This window comes from Xiphophorus couchianus, chromosome 17, assembly GCF_001444195.1.
Source record: "Xiphophorus couchianus chromosome 17, X_couchianus-1.0, whole genome shotgun sequence".
In the NCBI taxonomy this organism is placed as follows: domain Eukaryota; kingdom Metazoa; phylum Chordata; class Actinopteri; order Cyprinodontiformes; family Poeciliidae; genus Xiphophorus; species Xiphophorus couchianus.
This window is the reverse complement of record NC_040244.1, coordinates 16848637-16870843: the sequence shown is the minus strand read 5'-3', so window position 1 is coordinate 16870843 and position 22207 is coordinate 16848637. Positions and strand designations below refer to the sequence as shown.

Here is a 22207-nt window from a genome sequence, read left to right as displayed (position 1 = left end):
TTTTAGAAACGTTCACCTTCAGCGGGAAATAAATTAAATTAAATTAAATTCTGAATTAAAATCTGAATTAAGATTTGGTTTCTTTGCTACTTACTGTAGTGTTTCAAGGGAAATCCAAAACAACACATTGCTCAAACCCACGTCAATGTCATTTAAACGCCTGCTCTGAATGATTTGTTATTGCTGCCAAAAGACAAAGATTAGGACATGACCAGACTTGTGTGGTTAGGCCTTCCAATAATCTAACTCACTCTGGCTAGTTCCACAGAAATTGTAGCAGCTAGTGAGATATTGAAACAGAAACAGTAATGTCTTGTAACTGAAAACGTAGATGCATTTCTAGTAAGATGTAACCTACTGTAGCCGTTAGGTTAATGTAGCAATAATGCAGTGGGGGATTTCTGGGTAGTACACATTCGTTTAAAGCTGAAATATTCAGAAGAGCTGTTGCCGAACTGGAGAGTTCCTTCAGTGCCAGACTGCTGCATCCTTAGTGCACAAAGGAGCGTGACTGTAGGTCCTTCCTCCCAGCAGCTGTTGGACTATCACCATCACTGCTCCCAACTAACTGTTTACTTATATGCTGATATTTGCATTTTTACTCACTATTACTAACATTTCAGCTGGTGTTTGTGCATCTTTGTTGTTGCACAGATTTTGTCACTTATTGTAAATAGTCTGTTTTTTGTGCTCAAATACACAAGGACATAATGTAAAAGAAAAATTATACTCTGCTGCACATTTCTTTTGGTTATGTTCGAAATGTTGTCCTTTACAGTACAGTATTTTATTATTTCTTTGTTTTAAATATATTTTATATTATTGTCTTTGAGTTACTTGCTTTGCTTGCCTGTCGCTTTCCTGCATAATGCTGTGGGACTGATGAACACACCAACACTGCTGGATGCTGTTCTTATCCAGAGCACATTTTTCAGGGGCTTCACGAGTATGGAAAAAATAATTACCACAATATTTTGCTGCTCACAGCATTACCATCCACAATGACTCTGTCTCTTTAAACTACTTGGAGAATATGAGTTACGACAACATTTCATTTTCCTTTGGGATAAAAGAATAATTTCTGAATTTAAGTCAATAGGAGACAAAAGCACAAAAAGTCTAAAAGCACAAAAATCATTTTGATGAAGTGACTCGTGATTTGATCAGGTACCACGGCTGATTCCGATAAAAGTGTGCTGAAACATGTGAAACAAATCTGTTTCAAATAATTTAACAGAAATTGACAATCTATATAGCTGCCTTCTACATCATAGCATTGATATGTATTTTCATTTGTGAATATTTTTAGTCTTCAACAGTAGACTCTAAACGGTTAACATGACCATTTAGAACAACAATCTAGCACATTAACAACCGAAAGGATTCGTCCATGAGAAGCCTCCAAGTGTGAATCAGAGGAATATGAGGAACCAAAGTGACTTGATTAGATAGAAATTCTACTGAAGAAATCTGATTAGAATTTAGGAGTCCTTGTCTTACTGTAAGCAGCTAATCAAACCAACTCCTGATAAGCAGGCCAAATGTCTCTGCCAGAGACTCAAATGTGGGCGGAGGCAGATTAAAAAGCTGATGGGGTGACAGGTTGATTGTTAACAGTTTGGTAAACTGGGACTTCCTTTTTCATTGAAGAACATTTGAGACTTTGGTTCAGGTTCCTGATTGGATTCCTACCTGACAGCAGAGAAATGAATTGTGCCTGAAGCTACAGGCGTTCCTTTAGGACAACATTTTCCCACACATGAATGTCAGTCACAGGTCTTTGCTAATGCGAGGAGGCGTGCTCATTAAATACTCACACATAAATTCATCTCACCCACAAATATCTACACCCAGCCATTTAAATGTCGGCGGCATGAATGACCTGTAAAACAATGTGACTACTGTCAGTGTCAGTATTTAGCTATTTAAATTTTTGGTGCAGACAATCAAAAAAGCACAGCAAACTATTTATTGTGTTATATATTCAACATTTTTAGTTATTGTTTTTCCTGTCAGTTTAAACCGAGGAAATAAAGTTTTATCAGATTGTTTCAATCTTCATGTGATGGGCTTAGTCACAGTAAACAATAGCAGATGCTTCAGAAGATAAGATAGTGCAGCTAAAATAAGACAGAAAGCCCAGAAAGGCATTTATAAGTCGTTACTAATGATGAAGGGCTGCTATGATTAAAACCTGGACTGAAACTAAAAGTGGGAGACCAGACTACAGAATCCTACCTAGAACTTTTATTGATTACAGTAAATGTGTTAGAAATGATGAGTTCACTTCCTGGGTGTTTCTTAGTTTCTTTACAAGATTATTATGTTGTCAAGGCAACAGTTTGTGAGTCAATCATTGCTGACTGTTCTATAAATGCGCATCAGAGTAAAACAAAGTCAACTTTGTGAAGGTAAGTGCTGGAGCGATGAGGCCATCAGTCTATGTCAATAATTAGTCCCCATGAGGTTTTTATGAATTTATATTGTTTTGAACTTTTTAACAAAAGTTAAAAAGTTTTGCTAAAGTAAAGTTTTTCGTTAAGAATGTGAGTATGAGTGCTAAGCATAACAGCAGAGCTGGGCTAAGAAACAAAATGCATTAATATTCTGCAGAGATATGGCTTTATTCTTTCTTTTGATTACTATTTTTCTTCCTCTGAGAATTCAGGATGTTGAGGCTGGAGTTCAAACTGAGCATGCCTGTTCCCACAGGAATGCACAGCATGACTTGAGATGACATTCGCTGTGATCTGGTGCCATGAAAGGTTTCATGCATTCTTGTTGTCTAAAGTTAATTGTGCCAATCAGTCAGTCTGGTGACGTACCTTAAAGTCAAAGCTGCAGATGCTGATGGAGTCACTGTCATCTTTTTGTCTGTCCTTCCATTTCTGTAAAACAAATAGAGTACCACATAGATCAATACCATATTTGCATTATTGATCCCAGGACCACACAATTTTATCATTAACACTGATGAACTGTGTAGGTATTTAAATATATTTTAGAGCCAGAAAACTTGGAAAGTTTAAACAAATTACAAACAGCATTTTCACTGGTTTTGAAAGCAGATAAATCATTTTAAAACACAAAGAGTTGTTGGCAACAAATGGAAACAAAAGCTGAAATATGGGTAATGTCCTCAGAACAGGATATGTACTTCCACATAGTGAAACTGTCTGGAAATGTCTCAATATGCTCCTTTCCATGGGTTGTTGGCATTACAAAAGAAAACTTTTTGAGGACTATGTCAGAAACAAAGATCATCAGTGCAGGAAGTGCAGCGGAGTTTATAGGATCGCGACTTAGTTTCTCAAAATCCTGAGAAATATTTGATAATTTGTGAGCTTGTTTTTTGGGTGGTGGAGTCTAAACCAGAGACAAGGGGGACGATTTACAGAGCTTTCTAAGGCCTACAGATGTCTCATATGAGGATATTATGCACATGCAAAGAGAGAGACATGAAGCTGAAGTTGGTTTTCGATTGCAGCTTCCTATTTAGGAAATGACTAAAGGGCGATTCCACCTAATTTTTCCACTACTGTCAGTAGCTTTCATCTAGTCTAGTTAAAAAACTACAACACCTTGAGTCTTCAAACTTGGACTAGATGATTCTCAGCTAATAGAATATTTAAAACCAAGTGTGGGATTTGTGAAACCTTTATTTGATTTGTGAAACTTCAACAGAGGACAATTTCAGCACTTTTTTTTTCTCTATGTAACTTTAGGGGGTCTGTACCAGACCTATAGTCCTTTTGTTTTTGTTGTACTCCCGTTAGCCCCTCCACCCCAAGTGAGGAGTTGAACAGTTTAATCAATACAATGTTATGTAATAGAATTTATACGTAATGATTTAATTTAATAGAATCAGCATATCAGTATTATATCTCTCGTTTTTTTCCATTGTGTCTGATAAAATACCTTGAAGTCAGAGCTGTAGATGCTGATGGTGTCGGCATCATCCTTCTGTCTACGTTTCCTCTTCTGGAAGGAAAACAGTAGGCTGAATTTCAGCATAAGATCACAGGATCATACAGCTTTACATTCAACACGGTGATGAACGATTTAGGTCCACTGGTTAAGATCCACTGGTCCTTCTGATGCTGAGACAGGGCTTGTTAGAACCACGGGACAGAATCTTGTCTGAACGCAAAGAAGCCACCAAAAGCAGACATGTGAACAGCCTCTGGCCTCCCTGTTGGAACCTTGGACCAGTTCTGTCAGGAACAGGAACAGAATCAGGATCAGGAAAAGGTCAACAGGCAGCAAGTGAGAACAGAGACATGGCTTGTTGTAAAAGCCTTAAGTTGCCCTGGTGGTCCCTGGGCCCCCCTGGGGCCCTGCTATTGCCCATTAACCACCAGGCCTGAGTGCCTCTGCCTGAACACAAAGGAGGTGAAGACCTGCATAACCAGTGAGGTGAAGAGGACCAAAATGGATACATAATGGTCAGGGGTGGGTGACGCTGTTTGTTTTCCCACATCCATAAATATCTCAGGGCTGTTTGCTCACCAACTTTAACTAACACCACCCCCACAAACACACACCTTTAAGCCCCTGCTGCTTCTGACTGCTAGCTTAACATAACAATAAAAGCTGCATTTTGTTCTGAACATGTTATGCTGTGAACAAAAGGTTGTGTTTAAGTGACTTTGTCTCAGCAGAGTTTCAGTCAGAGCTCCAGTTGAGCCGAGCAGAGGGATGTATCTGCTGTCTTTAGTCTGCAGCAGCAGCAGCAACAGAAAACCAGTCATTACCTGTTTGGACAGGAAACTTACATCATCTCAATTTGCTAAAAGTCTTACCTTTCGATAATGGTGCTAAGGCTTATTCAAAAGAGGATCCATATTTTTTTTTGCACAAATCAGTTCTTTTCAATCCTACAACAACAACAAAAAAACCCAGAGGGATTAAAGCAAATATCTTGCATTAGTCCAATGAGGATAAATTCAAATGTGTAACTGACGATTACGTATGAAGCTAACAGCCCACTTTCACTGAGGCTTAAGAAAATCTCCCTGGTAATCCTATTCAAATAAAAATATCTCCTGTCTTGAATCATTTTGAACAAATACAATCCTAGTCACCAGGTTTGATGTGTAATTACTTCTAGAAGCAGATTTTCAGCTTGACCAGTGTTTAAACATAATCACTGGTTACTACTGCCACAACAACACTGTTCAGTACTGTTGTTGCTATGAAGTGAAGAAGTTATTTTCAGTGTCAGTGAGTTATTTAATAAGGAAGTCTGAGGAGGCAAAGGGAAGTGAGAAGCTCTTTAAAAGTATACTTGACATGTGGAAACTCATTCAGAATGTGAAAGTGGACAACAGGAAGGCCTGAACACGCTCCAGAAAAGATTGAAGATTTACAATGAAAAATTATTTATAAAAGCATCTCTTCAGCCTTAATTGGTTATTTTGTTTTATGATAATGTTAAAAAAAATATGTTATAAGTTTGTATTCAGTTTTTGCACATAACTTTATACTCAGTCTGATGGCGTCATTTTAAAATATTAAATCAGATGTTCTCATCAGTATTTGAGGAGCCTTTTAACCAAATACATTTTCACAAACTGTTTATGTGACATTTGAGACTTCAAAGTACAGCTGCTATATGTGGATATATAAATGAGAAATATGTAAACAGTATTCACATATTTATTATATGTGAATACTGTAAATATGGGGCTTTCATCATAACACTGGAAGCAGGATAAAGTAATTACATGATTAGAATTGGGGTCAGACGTTACAACTTATACTTCAACAACAAAAAAATCTAATCTAAATAAATACTTTCTCAAGTAATTGGATGCTTCTTTCTTTTTCCAAAAACTTTTCTTTGATATAGACATTTTATGAGATGTACTAAAAGAAACAGATGATGATTTTGGTGAACTCCTTCCTTTACTGGTCATAGCTCAGACATAGAAATATTAACTGAGATTAGTATTTTGTTCAAAGAAAAACAATTAATTGGGAGAACATAATTAAGAAACTACTGAGTTGAAGGCTATGCAGCCATTTTAACAGAGTTTCAGAGAAGGCAGCTAAAGTTAGTAAATCACAGTAATTCATGTCTCTGCTTGCATCAAATGTGTGAAACCTCCCTCCACGTTTAATATCGCCTCAAGCACAAGTTTTAAACACAAGACAAAAACAACCAACGTGCAATCTGTGTATGAAAACACACTGAGGGGTAATGGAGAAAATGATCCGTCCTGTTCCTCCAACCCCAGGAAACCTCCCTGTCAGTGGTTTGCACATGAACCCAGATCGAGCTGCAGCCTGTTCAGACGGAGGGAACGGTCCGATGTAAACACCGACTTCACAAACACGGCCCGCCTCTCCTCCTCACACACACACACACAACAGCGTCAGAGACCAGCGTGGTTTACCTTATTACTAACACACAGGAGTGCCTGACAGATTTGTAGGTAAGAGTGCAGACATTGCAACACATCTGCTGAAATGACAGAAATGTCAACAGGAATAGTCTGTTATCTCCCAGTCTGATGAAATATTTATGGGCTGCTATGGCTCAAAAGAGCTAAAATGTTTTATGCCATTAAATGATGGTTCTAATCTTCAGAGAAAAGCTATGCTCTGACCTGAGAAGCAGCTTAGTCAGAACTGGTCTGGATTATGTTGGAAGGAAAAAAATAAGTAAAAAAAAAAAAAAAAAAAACATTTACTGGATGAAAGAGGGAAACAAATCCATATGACCTTGGAACTGTCAGAATCTTAGCAAAAAGCTGGGTTAGAGTTGTGTTATTGTTCTCCTGAACTTCAGCCTCATGTAAATGAGAGTAAAGGCAAGAGCTGGCAGGTCTGGCTGCTCTGCAGGGCATCTGAAAGCACAGTGGGGGGAAGTTTGGAGCTGCAGGCACCATTCTAACTGTAGTTTATTTCAGCTGTAAAACACATGCAGTGCTTGATACCTGGAAGCACCAAAATCTGATCTAACAGGAATGTTTCGTAGATCAGAAAGAAAGCTTAAGAGAGTTTGTTGAGGTTCTGATGCAGTACTTTGCAAAAAAGGGTTTAATTCTGCATTTGTTCACATGATTAACTACTAAGTATGTGAGGAATACAGCACATGCAACGGAACGTGGAAGAAAATTCATGCAGTTTTCATCATATATTTGGTAAAAATCTGAAAAGTGTGGCATGCATTTGGGGCTCAAGAAAGACTTCTTACACTGGTGCACTCAAACTTTTTTTTTCAGGTGAGCAAACACAAAAGGAAGGTGCGTTCAACATAACATAACATAACATAACAAAGTTCTTTTATTGAAGCAGATTCAAGCCAGGCAGCTTAATGAAGTGCTTCACCTAGCTGAAATGTAAACTTCATGCCTTATTGCCTATTATGTCATAATTTCCCTATAAAATTATGAAATAGTAAAAAAAAAATCTAAATCATAAGTGCAAATATTTTCACACTGCTGAATAGCTCATGAACATCTGAAGCTGAACAGTTCCCTATACTGAAGCCATTTTCCTTAAGGAAAATTGTTTTGGACTTGAACTTGGCGAAGAGAAGTTCTTCTTTTGCTACATTGTAGGCAATGTGGAACATCAACAAGTTCCAAACATTAAACTTGATCATCATCATACTGATGTCGTCTGAGGATCCATTTCCTGCTGAAACACAGAAGGGACACCTGTGGTGTCATGCTGTGGGAGGCTTCTCTCCAGCAGAGTAAATACATGCAAAGTAAACCTGTCTGAAAACCTTTAGAAGACCAGAGGCCGGCGTGGTTAAAGCTGGACCGTTGCTGATGCCTCTTCCTGCCTGAACTTGCAGCAAGGCACAAGAATCTAATTCTGACCGCTGCTAATTACCTCCACATTCCACCACATCAGCTGTTTGATCTCCTTCCGCCTGGCACAGAGCTGCAAACCTCACTCACATTTTCATCATGGCTCGTCTTCTATGCAAGTGTGAAAGAATGCGCAGCTTTAAACTTCAATGCTAGGCTGGAGATAAGAGGGGCATGTGATTACAGCATTTTCATCACTGCCAACTATTTGGAAGGTTTATAAAATAAAAAAGAGAGAAAAAAGTGGGGGAGAGCTGAGTGAACTAAGATGTTCCACATGGTGTTAGGAGATGACCTAAGTGTGCACTGTTTGTGAATCAAAGGCAGCAGGTTGGCATGAGATCAAGAGCTGCAGGCCTTCTCTCAGTCTGCTTTCATTCCACCTCTGGCTGCAGATGATGGATGGATTGGGTTTCGAGCAGCTGTAAACCTCGCCGCTCGACGTCTACCCTTTCCTGTTTCTAATCACCGTTTCGTTTGACTCTAAATCTGAAGCAGATCAGTTTTTTTTTTTTCATTTTTAAATACAGCAAAGCTCTGTTGGCTGTTGTGTACGTTTGGTGGAGGGGTGAAGTCTTTTTTCATGCCGCTTGGTCTCTGCCTACAGGAACAAAGAGTCTTCAAGCCACAGCAACAGCAGCTGTCACTGATCCTGGAGCAGCAACATGGACACATGTGACATAGAAATCCTGGCTAGACTAAACCTACAGCTCTTTTCACAAAGATAACAGGTACTACCTGTAAGGTGGCTTTGTTAACTCGGGCTTTCAGCCGCAGGATCTGGATGTTCTCACATGGGAAAGCGGTTTTCACACACATTGTCTCAGTTTTATCTCCAAACGGAAGCTTAGCTCCCAGTCTGCATGTCACTACAAGTTGTGCACATCTAGAGGCAATTTAGTTGATTGTTTGTAAATCGGCTCAAGCTCGGTCAGAATGGATGGAAAGAACTGCAACAAGTTCCAAACTGGGTTCAAGTCTGGATTTTGACTGAATCCACTGATTTATTTTCAGACGCTGAATTGAAAAGAACTCTGGGATGCTGTTTTATAACCTACCCCTGTTGTAAACATCCTTCACACAACAGCTGCACTTTTACTCATATGGAAGTACACACAGCTGGACAGTAGTGCGCCAACTTCTGAATCCAAATGGTTTTACTGTGGGGTATCAGAGTAAAATGGGGGTGGATACATATCCATGCCAAATAGGGGTGCAACGATTGTAGTTTTTGGCTGCAAAAGCCTGAGCTGCTCATGCTGATTTTTTTTGTCTCAATAGTTGCTAAATGTAGCAACAGTCGCTAAGTTGGCTACAGTGGGGTGATATTGTTAACCGCTGATGTGACCTGGTAGTTAAGTCTCTCTCATGGCAGTGCAAAAAGGAACACTGGCCCATCTCCCAAAATTAAGGATTTATTGGTGCAAATCTTCCGGATTTTTATCTGCAAGATCTTTTGTTTTGTGTCCCATTTTTTATCCATTTCACATCAAATCCCAATAATAAAAACCTGAGGTTTGTGATGGCAGTGTGACAAAGTTTTTTCTTGCTAAATTTAAGTTATTCCTCTCTATTGTTGCTACGAAAATTACACGTACTTTCCTGCTAATATTGACTCTGAATCCGCTGGTTAATGAATCTATTGTAGGATTATGCATTTTAATTACACCTGTTTACATGTTAGTGTATTCTGGTTTCCTGGGATGACAGGAAACTTTACTAAGATGGCGCCATAAAAATAAACTGAGGGAAAATGTAAACTGAATGTTGCTTTGCAGGAGAGTGTCTTACAGGAAGTTGCCTCCAACTGCTGTGACAATAAGCAGCGCTACTGTTTGAGACTTTGCTGGAAGAATTATAGCAACAAAGACTCAGCCAAGCACTAGAACTGGGAAATGAGCAGTCACAAGAAAATCATAAACAACATGAATATGGAGTAAATTGTTTAGCTTTCTTCACTTTATAGTTCCCACTATCACCCCCCGCAGAGCTAGAAGCAAACTTAAAAAAAACAAAGCAGTATATACTCACCAAAGTGAAATCCCACTGTGCTCCAGTAGTGAGAAAGGTGAAAGAGCCCCCCCTCCGCAGTGACCTACATGATCATGAAAACAATTAGAAGGGAGGATCAGGATAAAAAGACCATTCATCTACATGACAAGTTTGTTTTTTTTCTTGAACATTTGAGGGAAGATTGCTTCAAACAGCCCTTGATTGTCCCATGACCCGGCTTAGGAGTGAGTAAATCTGACTTCAAAGCATTCACAAAGAAGATATGAAAGAATATTTGCTCAGGATGGTGTCATGAGGAAACCTTTCCCTCCCCATACCTACCACAGCCTCAACATGATGCAGCTGCAGCCCAGACCAACACAGACAGATAAGGATCCACCCGGCCAGGGAAACGCTGCATAATCCCAGTGGGCCTCCTCACTGACCTCCAGGCTGACTCTGGACCATTCACTTTACCATTTGAAGGAGGAGGAGTCATTAGTCATCCCTCTCTCACCCCCTCCCCAAAAAAAACAACTTATCTTTTTTTGGCCTTGTCCCCAACAAGGTTATTAAAGTTAACTATAAAACTAAAACATACTGAAATTCCACATGTGATCATTTTCATGTTTAGGAATCCATGTACAGTACAAACCGAAAGTTTGGACACACCTTCTGATTCAATGGGTTTTCTTTATTTTCATGACTATTTATAAAGCAAGAAATCCCACTTATTAACCTGACAGGGCAGGTTGACCTATGAAGTGAAAACCATTTCAGGTGACTACCTCTTGAAGCTCATCAAGAAAATGCAGAGTGTGTGCAAAGCAGTAATCACAGCAAAAGGTTGCTACTTTGAAAAAACTAAAATATATGGGGTATTTTCAGTTGTTTTACACTTTTTTGTTTAATAAACAACAAAATCATGAACATGGAGTAAACTGTTCAACTTTCTTCACTTTATAGTTCTCACTAATTATAGTTTAGTGCATATTTCCACATGTGTTATTCATAGTTTTGATGCCTTCAGTGTGAATCTACAATGTCAATAGTCATGAAAATAAAGGAAACTCATTGAATTAAAAGGTGTGTCCAAACTTTTGGTCTGTACTGTATTTATTATCCTTTTGAACTGATGTGAAATAGATTTTTTTTTTATTTTACACAGGAAGTTTATGGCAACTCCATGTTCCTCCTGTCAGAACTTACACTAGTCCACAAAATGACGACAGCAAAAGTTTGGATGCAACGACAGTCAGTTTTTGTTCAACAATAATTGAAAACATTTTTTGGAAATTCATTACTCAAACGATGGAAACATAATCACAATGCAATACTTTGACCTTTTTGAAATATGCACCTAAAGATTAAGCAAAGTAAAAAATAAAAAAAACTCACTTAAACCACTATTCTAACTAATAAAAACTAAGCTAAGACTAAACAACTTTTAACCAATAGTAACTGATAAAAACTGGCAAAACCAGTTTAAAAATAAATTAAATCTGACTGAATTAGATAAAACGTCACAATAAAAACAACATTAAACTAAAATGAAAAACCCAAAACTATTACAACCCTGGTCTCCAACCACAGAGGGTGGATCCCTGCTTTCCTTCAGCTCACTAGTGTGTTAAAGAATCACAGTGATGTTTGGGTGAATAAGGTCACAGAGGGAACAATTACACAACCCATTATGCTCAGTGAACTAATGCGATCACAGAGGAGAACATCAAAGCAGCAAAAAGGATTAGTCTGATACCAACAATTAACTGTAACTCTGTTGAAGCATTTTTTTTTACATGCTTGTATGAGAAATTGGCCCCAAATTACCAAACATGGCAAAGTGAAGCATGGAAATTATGAAAGAACTAAATAAATGGGTTACAACTTCAATGCAGACTGGGGGATGAAAACCCAACGCAGATTATCAGACACAGTGACAACAGGGTGAATCAAAACCACTGCTGATGCTCATCCTGTATAAATAAAGTCTGCAGTGTCTGAACATTTAATGATACTGAAGATGAACCTCTTTTGGGGGGTCTGAAAAAGGCATCCGGGGAATGTCGAGCTGCTCCGAAACACTTGTTCAGTGTGAGTGTCCTGCGAGCACTGAGTCATTCCAGTCATACTACACACACATACACACACACCACAACTGTCGTCCCAAAGCGAGAGCTGCAGGCAGCTCTAGACCTTCCTCCAGCTCTTCACAACTCCCACCCTGAGTCATGCCCTGAGAAGTCACGCAGAGCTTTAACAAAGATGATCAACATGGAGCTTGTCATATTAGAGTAGCACACTGCTCACTGTATGGTGACATAATAGACCTTAACGGAATTAAAGAAGTTTACCTGAAAAATATAAATAGGGTTGTATGCAGAGATGCTTTTTCTGTGTGGTGTGGAGAGACTTTTTATAGTTCTTGTTAGCAATTTCAGAAACTGGGTAGAAATTAAAACGTTTGAATTTCCTGTGAAAATTCAGGTTGAATGCAGAAAGCTTTTTAACTAAAGAAGTGAGTTAAAGCAGAACTGCTTGTTGAAGAGTCCAATGTAACAGAAATAAAAGGCAAAAAATGTAATGAAGAAATACAGTAACAAAATACTGAACAACAGAAGCTAACAGTAAAGCAGAAACCTTCAAGCAGTAGCAGCTTGAAGCGTGTTTTATGCTTGATCCATATACATTCCACAGGGCAAATAGACGTGTGGAATCAGGCCGACAACTTTTGCAGCACTTGTACTCTGAGCGGCTCATCCCCCCTCAGCGGCTGATTTCTACCAGGCTGGGGACGAGCCTGGTAGCCTGGCTTCATCCAGAGGGTCTGGACCCTCGGCTGTTGAGAGACAATTGCTTCCTGGAGACGTGGACTCTGTTTAAGTTTGAAACGATTGGATTTGATTTTACTTACTCACACTAATGTTACTGGAAACTGATTGTGCTGTAAACAACCTTGTGGGGATTAGGGTCACAACATTTTGTCAGCAATCAAATGTTTTAAACATTACTCTTGCTCCGACTTCTTCTCCGACTTTACTGCTAAATATTAGGAAGCGTAGCCAACATAAACTGAACGGCTTCGTTCACTTCTTCTGCTGCCATTGTCAAACAACAATCCTATTTAGGCAGACTGCAATTCTAAACCAGTGCAGGAAATCTCAATGGGAGAAATCTATAATGAAGCCAGATGAGAACTGAATGGAATTGCATAACAATCACCAGGCAAACATGCCTGTACTCTGCTAGACTTTAGGGGGCAGCGTAGGGCGCCTATGGAACGTGTACATCAGTATGCAACGTGTCTAGAAGTAAAAACCAGTTAGTAGTAGCAACAGTAACTTGCCATCATCAACGTACGTGAATGGGTGAATGGCTGACTTTAGCATGAAGCGCTAGTCCATAGAACTATTTATCATTGCAGAACAAGTGTGACATACATAGCACATGTCATGTCCCACACACCAAGGCATTTACATAAGTGTTGTTTTTTGGAAAATCAATAGGACTTGATCACATTAAAGACAAATTGACAACAAACGTAAAGTAAATAATCAAATGAAAAACAATGAGGGAGTGGTTATGTTTAGTAGACAGGTTCCATGAGTCCTGGGACCACCCACATTAAATGTATGGTGGAGAAGCAGCAGTTGCTGTTCAGGACCAGAACACACTGCAGGAAACAGGAGAATGAGAAGCTTTGTGGGTGTCCTGAAAGGAAGTTAGGGATCAAAGATTACTCCAGGTGTTGATCTGACCTCAAACTGTTTTATTTTGAGGACAGCAGACAAACCAGTTTGCGTAAAAAATATTGCCATCTTTAGATACTGTAGTTCAGTAAGACAAGACCCAGGATGAACGCTGACTGAAATAATGGCTAAAGACCAAAAGTGTTAAGTAACGAAAAGGATGTGTGTGTGTGTGTGTGTGTGGGCATGTTCAGAGATATGCTATGGGTTGAAACCAGACTTGCCAGAAGATGGTAGTTTTTTTCAGGTCAGGTGGCAAAACAAAGAACGATCATAAAAAAGAGAGAGCCATAAAAACATAACAGAATTTCTCCTTAGAAAGAAATAGCACACTAACTTATATTACCCATTTTCGTAAAACTCCAAAACCACCTCAAAGCAAGCAAATTTTGCTAAATTTACGAAGTTATTTTGAATTTTGCGGTTTCCACCAACCTTTTCTAATGTGATACTTTAAATTGCAAATGAAAAAGAAACACAATTCAAACACGGTTTATGCCTCCTCTGCATAAGACATGGAAAATATACAAAAGAAATCACCAAGGTGCTCTTTTCACCACTCGACAATATCCTCAAAATTCCCCCCCAGATTATTCACCACTGAAGTCTCTCAGGAGAACAAAAGAACTTGACAATCTTTCTAGAACACAAAAGAGAAACTTCAAGAAGGCAGGATAATCTAAACCATTGGTTTAAGCACAAGTATAGACACCACCCTACTGCAACCCAAAGCCATAGAGGCCACCTTTGTGACTCTGACTCAAGGTATAAATATGACACAGTGGCTCATTCCTTTCAGCCACTAGCTACCAACCTGGAATGAGATCCATGTTAATGTGGCCTTCATGCAAAGTGAGCAGGATAGTAAGGAAGGTAAAATGTAACTATCGGAGAACTGCATCAATACTTGAGATCTTGCAGTCAACAAGTCTCCACATCAACCAGTACTGATTAGAGGTTTGCCAACGATGCCAGGAAACGAACAAACAAAAAAACATTTCCTGTTCTGCCATCAGTAGCATAATCATGTAGAGTTCACTAAACTCTGCTGGGAGTTTAATTAGAACTGTGTGCTTAGGTCAGATAAGGCAGCGTAACATCTAAGCAGCAAACACTCCTGTGTGTGTTGGTGTAAATTAAAGGATGAACATATAGAAAAGGACCTTAGTCACCGTTAGGAAGGTGGATGATCTGTGACGCTGTGCGCCTGGTTCTCTTCTGGTTACCTTGTTGGGGTTCATGACATCACAAAGTCTTTGACATACCACCAGATTTTGAATAAAAGCCTGATCATAAACTAAAAACTGTTATTGCTGTTACTAAACATGGTAATGATGTGAAGCATATGAGTGAATGAACAAAGACATTTCTTCCAGAGTTAAAATTCTATGAGAAATCTGTGGGGTGACATAAAGAGAGACCCAGGATTCTGGATAAACTAAGGAAAATGTGCAAGAAGAAAAAGTCTGAGATCTCTTTGTTTTTGTTATCTTATTATCTAAGAGAGTTCTGATTCCATCACTCTGTTACCTTTAGCACTTAGGGCGATGCCATTAGAGTCCAGTGAGAGCATCTGCTTTTGTGAAACTATCCAAATATTATTTTAGCATGTACAATGCATTTCATTGGAATATGTTAGCCATAGTTCTCTTGCAGATGGAAACAACCTCTCCTCCAGGATATTTTGATGAACCCTGAGATCCTTGTCTGTTTCTTTAGCTGATTGAAATGTTTGAAAGAATAAATGTTTGATAGAATAAAATTTGTGTTTTATTCTATCAGGATCTTAATGGATGATGCTCAGTGTTGAAGTCAGAATCAATTCAAACCAAAATCTACACAAAATGTATATAAACCAATTAACACTATTACTCCTATTAAAACTCCCTTTTGTACACATAAATGCTGCGAGTATCAAGTGTTCCATATACCGGATGCCTCTCCTGAGCTTTTATCTGATCTCTGTGTTGTGGTGAAACTGAAAACTCTACCTAGTGACGTCTATATCTGTTTCTCATAACTGCCTTATTCCTCTTAGGAATAATGAAATGAGATACAGCATTAAAAAGCAAGTTGCTGGTGAGAAAATATCAGAAGCCTGTAAGTTCAATCTTATTATGCATGTCAAAATGTGTACATCTTCCAATGAAAGTTTAATTGGGAGAAAACCAGATCCCTGCTTGGTGTATTAAACTCCCTACTGATAGATTAGAAACAACTGTGAACCTTAAACACAGGATCTAAGATGTAATCTAAGGTTGTGTGTGTGTTTTTTTCAAGTCATGAGGTCATAAACAGACTCCACAGTGAATGAGTCACTAAACTTACCTAACATCACGTTTCCTATACAAGGAGCACTTGACGCTTGTGTTTACCTTCTTTAGTTACTGATATGACTGTGATTTTGACTGTCACCACCCTGAGGGACAAAGGTCCTTTCTTCACCCTTACGGTTCAGGGAAGCGTGGCTCATGAGTCAGTGGCTTAGGCAGGATCTCTGCTGGGCCCTACCCTTGTTTGTTAAAGCCTGCTAACAGGGAAACTAATCTGACCTGGGGTTTACCTCACTGCCATCCTCTCCTCTGCCTTTATAGTGGCAGACTGTTCTGTCCAGTAAACATGGAAGCACAAACATTAGAAAACTGACAGCTTCTGGAAGCCTGTATACGAGTATCAATGCCAATTTATCGAAACATGATCTCACAGTGCTGAGTTCACAAGCCTCCGTTCATGTTGTTTTAATCTTTTTCCAACATTTCTTTGATAATCTTTACGATTATTGGTTGTTACCTTTCTATTGTTTGTAGAGTGAGTTGAACATTGGATAGGATTAGCTTCTTTGCTAACTTCTATTGCAAAGAGTTCAAACTTTGTGACTTCAGGCAGTAAAACCTGCTGTTGTTATGCAGTGTTTTTTTTTAAATTCTGTTCACTACTTCTAAACTCAGAGCTCCCACCATTTTCACTCTATCCACCTCATTCCTGACAGTGCTGCTGAAGGATTGATTATGTTAGTTACTTCCATATGACGAAAGCTGATTGTTTTGGTAGGTATTTGAGTAACTGGTTAGCAGTTTAGCTTTGTTTCTTATTTTTTATCATCTTTAATCAGATGAAGCTGAAACTGTGGTTTCAGCTGGTGAAAGTTACACATTTATTATTTCTATAGGTAGGTTAGGGTAGGTTTCTCTATCAGTTTTTTCCAACAAGTGAAGAATCAAACTGAAACTCAAGGTGTTTTCCCATCAGATAGTCCAAATGTTCAGTTGGAACACTTGTTGCATTTTCAGCTGCTGTGGTTCTCTTTCATACTGCATTGTGTCAAATGAACCAAACCCTTTGAGAAACCTGTTCACCTCTTCGCATGCGGTGGTGCTGCATCAAAAATCACTTTAGGAAATGACATTAAAACCTCATAAGACACTTTACACAACTTCCTTCATGAGCTCAGGTAGGATGAAAATGTAAGCAAAGATGGAGTGGTGTCAGATTTTAGTGGTTGTAGGATTTCTCAAAAGACCACAAGCCATTTTCCTCACTAGGACTACACACATGCATTTGTTTTGGATGTATTTACCCAGAATGCCTTTTGCTATAGTTCGATTTTGGAGCGGTCTCTGGTCTACTTGGTGTTCACATTTGGACCGCATCAGAGTTCCCTCCAACCCAAGTTTGCTCTTTTGCTCAGCATCAGAGTTCTACTACACATTCACACCTCCCCAAACAAACCGGACTTTCTAGACAGACTAGAGTTGAGTTAAAGCAAACTAAATAGGGCTGGTACTAAGGCACTCTAAAGTTGAACGTAGGATGAAAATCTTTACCTCAGCAGTGCTTGGGCTTTGATCCCATTCTCAGTAATTACCAGTCAGTTACCAGTTAAGAATAGTCAATGCAAAACTAATGTCTTACCACTCATTTAAAAGCATGGGAAACACCAGATTCAAACTATGAATCATTAAATATGCTGGCACATGCATCAGTGTTAACTTTTTTTTTTAAATCATCTTTGAAAAATGGGGATACTGGTAATCTACATTCTACTTGGTTTTCCCAAAGTTTTTTTACCCACATTTTCTCTGCAAGAGTTTGTTCGTTTTCATGTAAATAAGCTGAAACAGAAGCTGCATCATGCATATTTAATGCACTATTTTCAATTGAACAAAATTTAGATAAAGGCTAGATGGACAAATGTTTTTAGGTAAAGATAGGAAAAAGCTTACAGCAACAGTCATTTTCTGTTGGCTTCAACACACAATGAAGGGAAGTACTAACTCTGTAGATCATGCAGACATTTTTTTTGTTACAATCCTTTGAGAAAAAAATAGAACCAGTCAAACTGACATTCAACAGGTCAAAGTCTAAAGAAAACAGAAAATCAGTATCACCAAGTCACAAGTCTAACTGGTGCATTGATTAGAAATCTGCATCTTAGCATAATTATATCATCTGTAAATGTGAAATGTGTTCTTCAAACAATTCAAATGTGGCAATGATCTGTGGATTTTTCAGGATGATGGAGGACTCCATCACAAGGATGATGTGAGAATAGTCTCACTACAGACCCGAAGGAAGGGGAGTCAAAAACCGTACACATACAACACAGATATTTTACCTGTTTCTTATGAAAGACACATCTGTGATAGAACAACATTCTTTTTGTGGGTTTCTATATATGGGCTGAGATTTGTTAAGCACTGTAAGGTATTAATAACTCCGGAATATCTTCCTTATGTACTTTTTACATCCTCTACATTTCATGGCAGGACTTTAACCAGTTTTTTCCTACATAAGACTAACACTGAAAAGACCTAAATAAAAAAACAATGGCCTGCTCTGTGCCAAATAACTCAATAATCCCATTAATATTACTAATAGAAAAGTAAAAGAAACTAAAAGACAAACTACACATACACGTACTATTTTTGCATCCCAGTGGTCTCCTGCTGCCATCTTGTGGCATTGAGACGCCACTGCACTTAGTCCAGCCAGAATTGGTCCTTCTAATCGAGAACAGCCATTGCAATTCTGCTGGTCTGCATATAATCGAACTGTGTTAGTAATACTGGGGTTCTAACCTGGTTCGGTCCACAAACCAAGTTTAAGCGACTCACCGTCTTAGCGTCTTGTTGTCGGACTCTGCCTCACCCGCGGAAAATTTCACCTTAATGTCGGCTGCTTGTTCCTTCCCTTTCTCTTTCTCTGACGGCGACATGGCGCTTTCCACTTCACTGTTTTCATTTATTTTAATGAGCATCCCAATTTTAACTGTCTTGTTTAAATATCTTAATACTACAATGACTACAACATGAGGAGCTCGTCAGTAGCATTTTGAACATGGCGGAAGACCAAAAATTAACCAATGAGAGACAAGAACCTTCACTGGAAGGGCGTGGCCAAACATCTTTAACCTGATTAATAACAGGCCAGACATAAGTGAAGAATACTTGCATTATTTTAGGATGGTAACGATATGGAAAACAGATTTACAAAAAATAATAAAAGTGTATCTTAGACATATGTAATAAAAAATTGAACACCAGAGAGAGAGTGAGAGAAAAAGATGGAGAGAGGGTGAGAGAGAGGGGGTAATTATATAAAAAAAGAAGAAAGCAAAAAAGATTATGGAATTAGAAAAGATATCGGGTATAACATAAGTAATGTCATAAGGGTTATGTAATGTGAAAATTAGAAAATAGAGAACAGCTTCATTATTCATATAGGCTACCACTCACATTCCAGCTCAGTAGGTGGCAGCACTACTCCATTGCTGGCTGCCAGACGCCATTACAACAAAAGAAGAAGAAGCAAACGAGAACCATAAACAAGAAACAGAGGAAGACATGCCACATTCTACAAAGAAGGTTCGCCGGTCTGAAACTATTATGAAGTCAGATTACTACCAAAGACTGAACAGTGTTGCCAGGCGACGCTATAATGATAAAATCTCCGCTGTGGGTGAAGATCCGTATCTAATCCCCCCAACACAGCAAAAACCCGCCAGAGAGTGTCGCATCGAGGAGCTGCCAGGCCTGTGTTACCCTGATATATTCATGTTTCTCATCGAAGTACCAGGTACGTTGGCTCCTATAGTGGACTGTATAATCGGTAGATAGTCTGTAAACTGTTAGTGTTGCATGCAGGATACAGCGCCGGCGCACTGAAGGCATACAAGAGCCTGGACGCTTACCGGTTCTTCCTCCGTGGCTGGGTCAGATCTCTGATGCTGTGCACCAGGAAAGACAAGTTCATCATAACCAGCAAGGTGAGACAGACTGGAAAACCTGCTGAGAATCAAAGTCAAGCACAGAATAACTGTAAAGCGAAAGGAAACTCTGAGATGTCAGAAAACTAATAATAAATCATTGTGCTTTTATTTCGTTTGTGTACCTTTCACTGAAAACTAGAAGTGACGCTCTGTAGAAGTGTATTTACCCAATCAGTCGCCATGGCAGGAACTACTAACAACACTCACTTTGCAGTTGTTAGTCCATTCTTCTTTGCAAACCGATTCCACTGGATTGAGAGCGATTTTCAAGTCAAGCCACAGATTCTGGGTTGGATTTACATCTGGACTTTGACTAGGCCATTCAAACCATGAATATGCTTTGATGTGGGGTTGTTGTCCTGCTGAAAGATGAAGCTCTACTCATCTCTGATCAGCTTCCCAGTCCCTGCTGAAGAAAAACATTCCCACAGCATGATGCTGCCACCTCCATGTTGAAAATACATTTGGCCGTTTAAGTGGTCTTTAAAGAACTGGTAGAATTTCTTGTTTGGCTTCTACCTAGTTAGATGGTGGCACTTTTGGTAGCATTGTTATCTTGCAGCAGAAGGTCTTGGGTTTGAATCCCTGCATGGGGTCTTTCTGTGTTTGTCTTTTCTCTCTGTGCGTGTGTGCATCCTCTCTAGGTATTGCAGCTTCCTCCAGTCCACAAACATGTCTATTAGCAGCTTTATTTATTCCAAAACCAGTTTGGTTGTGTGTTTGGGATCAATGTCCTGTTGGACCACTCAGTGGTGTCCAAGTGTTGCCTGTTGGTTCCTAGTTAAGTTGAAGAATTTATGTGGTCATTTTCCTCCATCTACTCTTGCCAGTATAAAATGTCACATTTAAAGCCTATTTGCTCTTTTGTTTTCCTGTCAGGTGATCCAGTTTGAAGGCCTCACTGAGAATCCTCACCCTGTGTGGACCATCATTGAGCCCAGTGGCCTCGTCGTTTCTGGTCATTGCACATGTATGACGAGTTCAGATGTGGTCTGTTCACATGTTGCCGCCACCCTGTTTGCACTTGATGCATGTAAGTTGCTGTTTTCCCAGCAGTGCTTGTTATATATATATATATGGATCTGAATATTTACACACAGTGTTCTGATCTTTTTTTTTTTTAAGGTGTGCGCATACAGCAGGAGAAGTCATCCCCTGCCCTTCCAAACTCTCCGCGTAGCCGGCGGAGTGTCGAACCTGTGCATGACGTCAACTTTTCATACCCAAATAAGAGGAGAAAGGTGCATTTCTGTTTCCTTTAAAGAATCAGAAAAATGACTTGTGATGTGGTGCGACATACGAACATGGTGTGTGTCCTTTCAGACCATCAATGAGAATTCAAGACAGTCTACACCTGTAGTTCCACCTGCCACAGCGGAGGAAATAAAGCAGTTTTATGACAGCCTCGCCAGTTCAGGTCATTTACTTTGAACGCATAATAAATTTGGACACATATTTCTGTTTTTACAGTCATAGCCAAAAGTGTTAGGAATGAGAAATGTCAAGGATAAGTGGCTACAGCCAATGGCTTATGAAGGGACTTTTAATGTGTTCATTTTTTCACATACAAGAGTCCCGAGCTGGAACCTTTGTGTTTGCATGTTTCTGGTACACCCCTAAATCTGACGCACAAAGATCATCTGCCATCAGCAGCGATGGATGGTGGGGTTAACTTTTGCTACAAAAAAACAATATGATGGGACGTTGGCAAAGACTATTGTTGTGTTAAAGTTGTGCTAAAAGCTGTTGGTCGTTTTTGAAGCTATTCAAGCCTAAAGTAGCATCTTAATCCTAAACATGCAGCAGGTAGTGGAAAACTGACTATAAATTACATTTTATAGTGACTGAATGTAATTTGGTTTTGGGATCTGATTTACATTATCTTGTTCAGAGTTTCTTAAAACTTGCATACTTTCACAGTCATGAGTATCTTTTTGACTGTAAGAAATGGCATGCTATTGTATTGACGTTATAAAGTTTTACAGAAATTTCTTTTTTGCCCTTGGAGTTGATCATTTTTCACAACAAAACCTTTTGGCCAGGACTGTAGTTCTTTACTCTTAGAGACAAAAGGAATGTTTTTCTGCTGGAGGTAGACACCAGCACATGTTCATGGATAAAAAACTGATGATCATTTCTGTCTTTGTTTTGTTGCAGGTGCTAAGAGTGTAGTTCTGTCTGTGCTGCCAGGCTACAGCGAGGAGTTCAACAGTTCCTCCTGACCTGACTTTTTAGTATTTTTTATATGGATGTATAAATGTATATAAGAAAACTAAACCACAATAAATGTATAGAATTTAACATGAGGCTCCTTTTCTATATACATTACCATTATGTAGTTCAGTTTAAAAAATATGCAGTCATTTGAATCA

General features: G+C 39.0%; 2 protein-coding genes across 3 annotated transcripts in view; one reads left to right on the top strand and one right to left on the bottom strand.

The window, feature by feature from the left end:
* Positions 1–18826, bottom strand: part of net1 (neuroepithelial cell transforming 1) — a 30477-nt gene extending 11651 nt beyond the window's left edge. The window contains exons 1-4 of one of the 2 annotated variants that reach the window (XM_028043902.1): positions 18682–18826; positions 9858–9921; positions 3919–3981; positions 2826–2888 (exon numbers count right to left, since the gene is read on the bottom strand). In XM_028043902.1, the coding sequence (XP_027899703.1) occupies positions 2826–2888; positions 3919–3981; positions 9858–9921; positions 18682–18824 (333 nt within the window). In that variant the 5' untranslated portion in view covers positions 18825–18826. Of the gene's footprint in view, positions 1–2825; positions 2889–3918; positions 4215–4802; positions 4894–9857; positions 9922–18681 lie in introns of those variants that run through there. The other variant, XM_028043903.1, reaches the window with a different exon arrangement.
* A 520-nt stretch (positions 18827–19346) lies between these two features.
* Positions 19347–22136, top strand: LOC114161252 (uncharacterized). The gene is made up of 6 exons (XM_028044449.1): positions 19347–19642; positions 19711–19832; positions 20715–20868; positions 20961–21076; positions 21159–21252; positions 21993–22136. The coding sequence occupies exons 1-6, from the start codon at positions 19411–19413 to the stop codon at positions 22055–22057; spliced, it is 783 nt and encodes a 260-aa protein (XP_027900250.1). The 5' UTR covers positions 19347–19410; the 3' UTR covers positions 22058–22136.
* The last annotated feature ends 71 nt before the right edge of the window (positions 22137–22207 follow it).

Bases quoted from the DNA above. Each gene is read 5' to 3' on its own strand.
- LOC114161252 (XM_028044449.1), top strand. From the start codon at position 19,411: ATGCCACATTCTACAAAGAAGGTTCGCCGGTCTGAAACTATTATGAAG. The intron at 19,643-19,710 runs GTACGTTGGCTC...TGTTGCATGCAG, and splicing joins GTTTCTCATCGAAGTACCAG to GATACAGCGCCGGCGCACTG. The intron at 21,253-21,992 runs GTCATTTACTTT...GTTTTGTTGCAG, and splicing joins TGACAGCCTCGCCAGTTCAG to GTGCTAAGAGTGTAGTTCTG.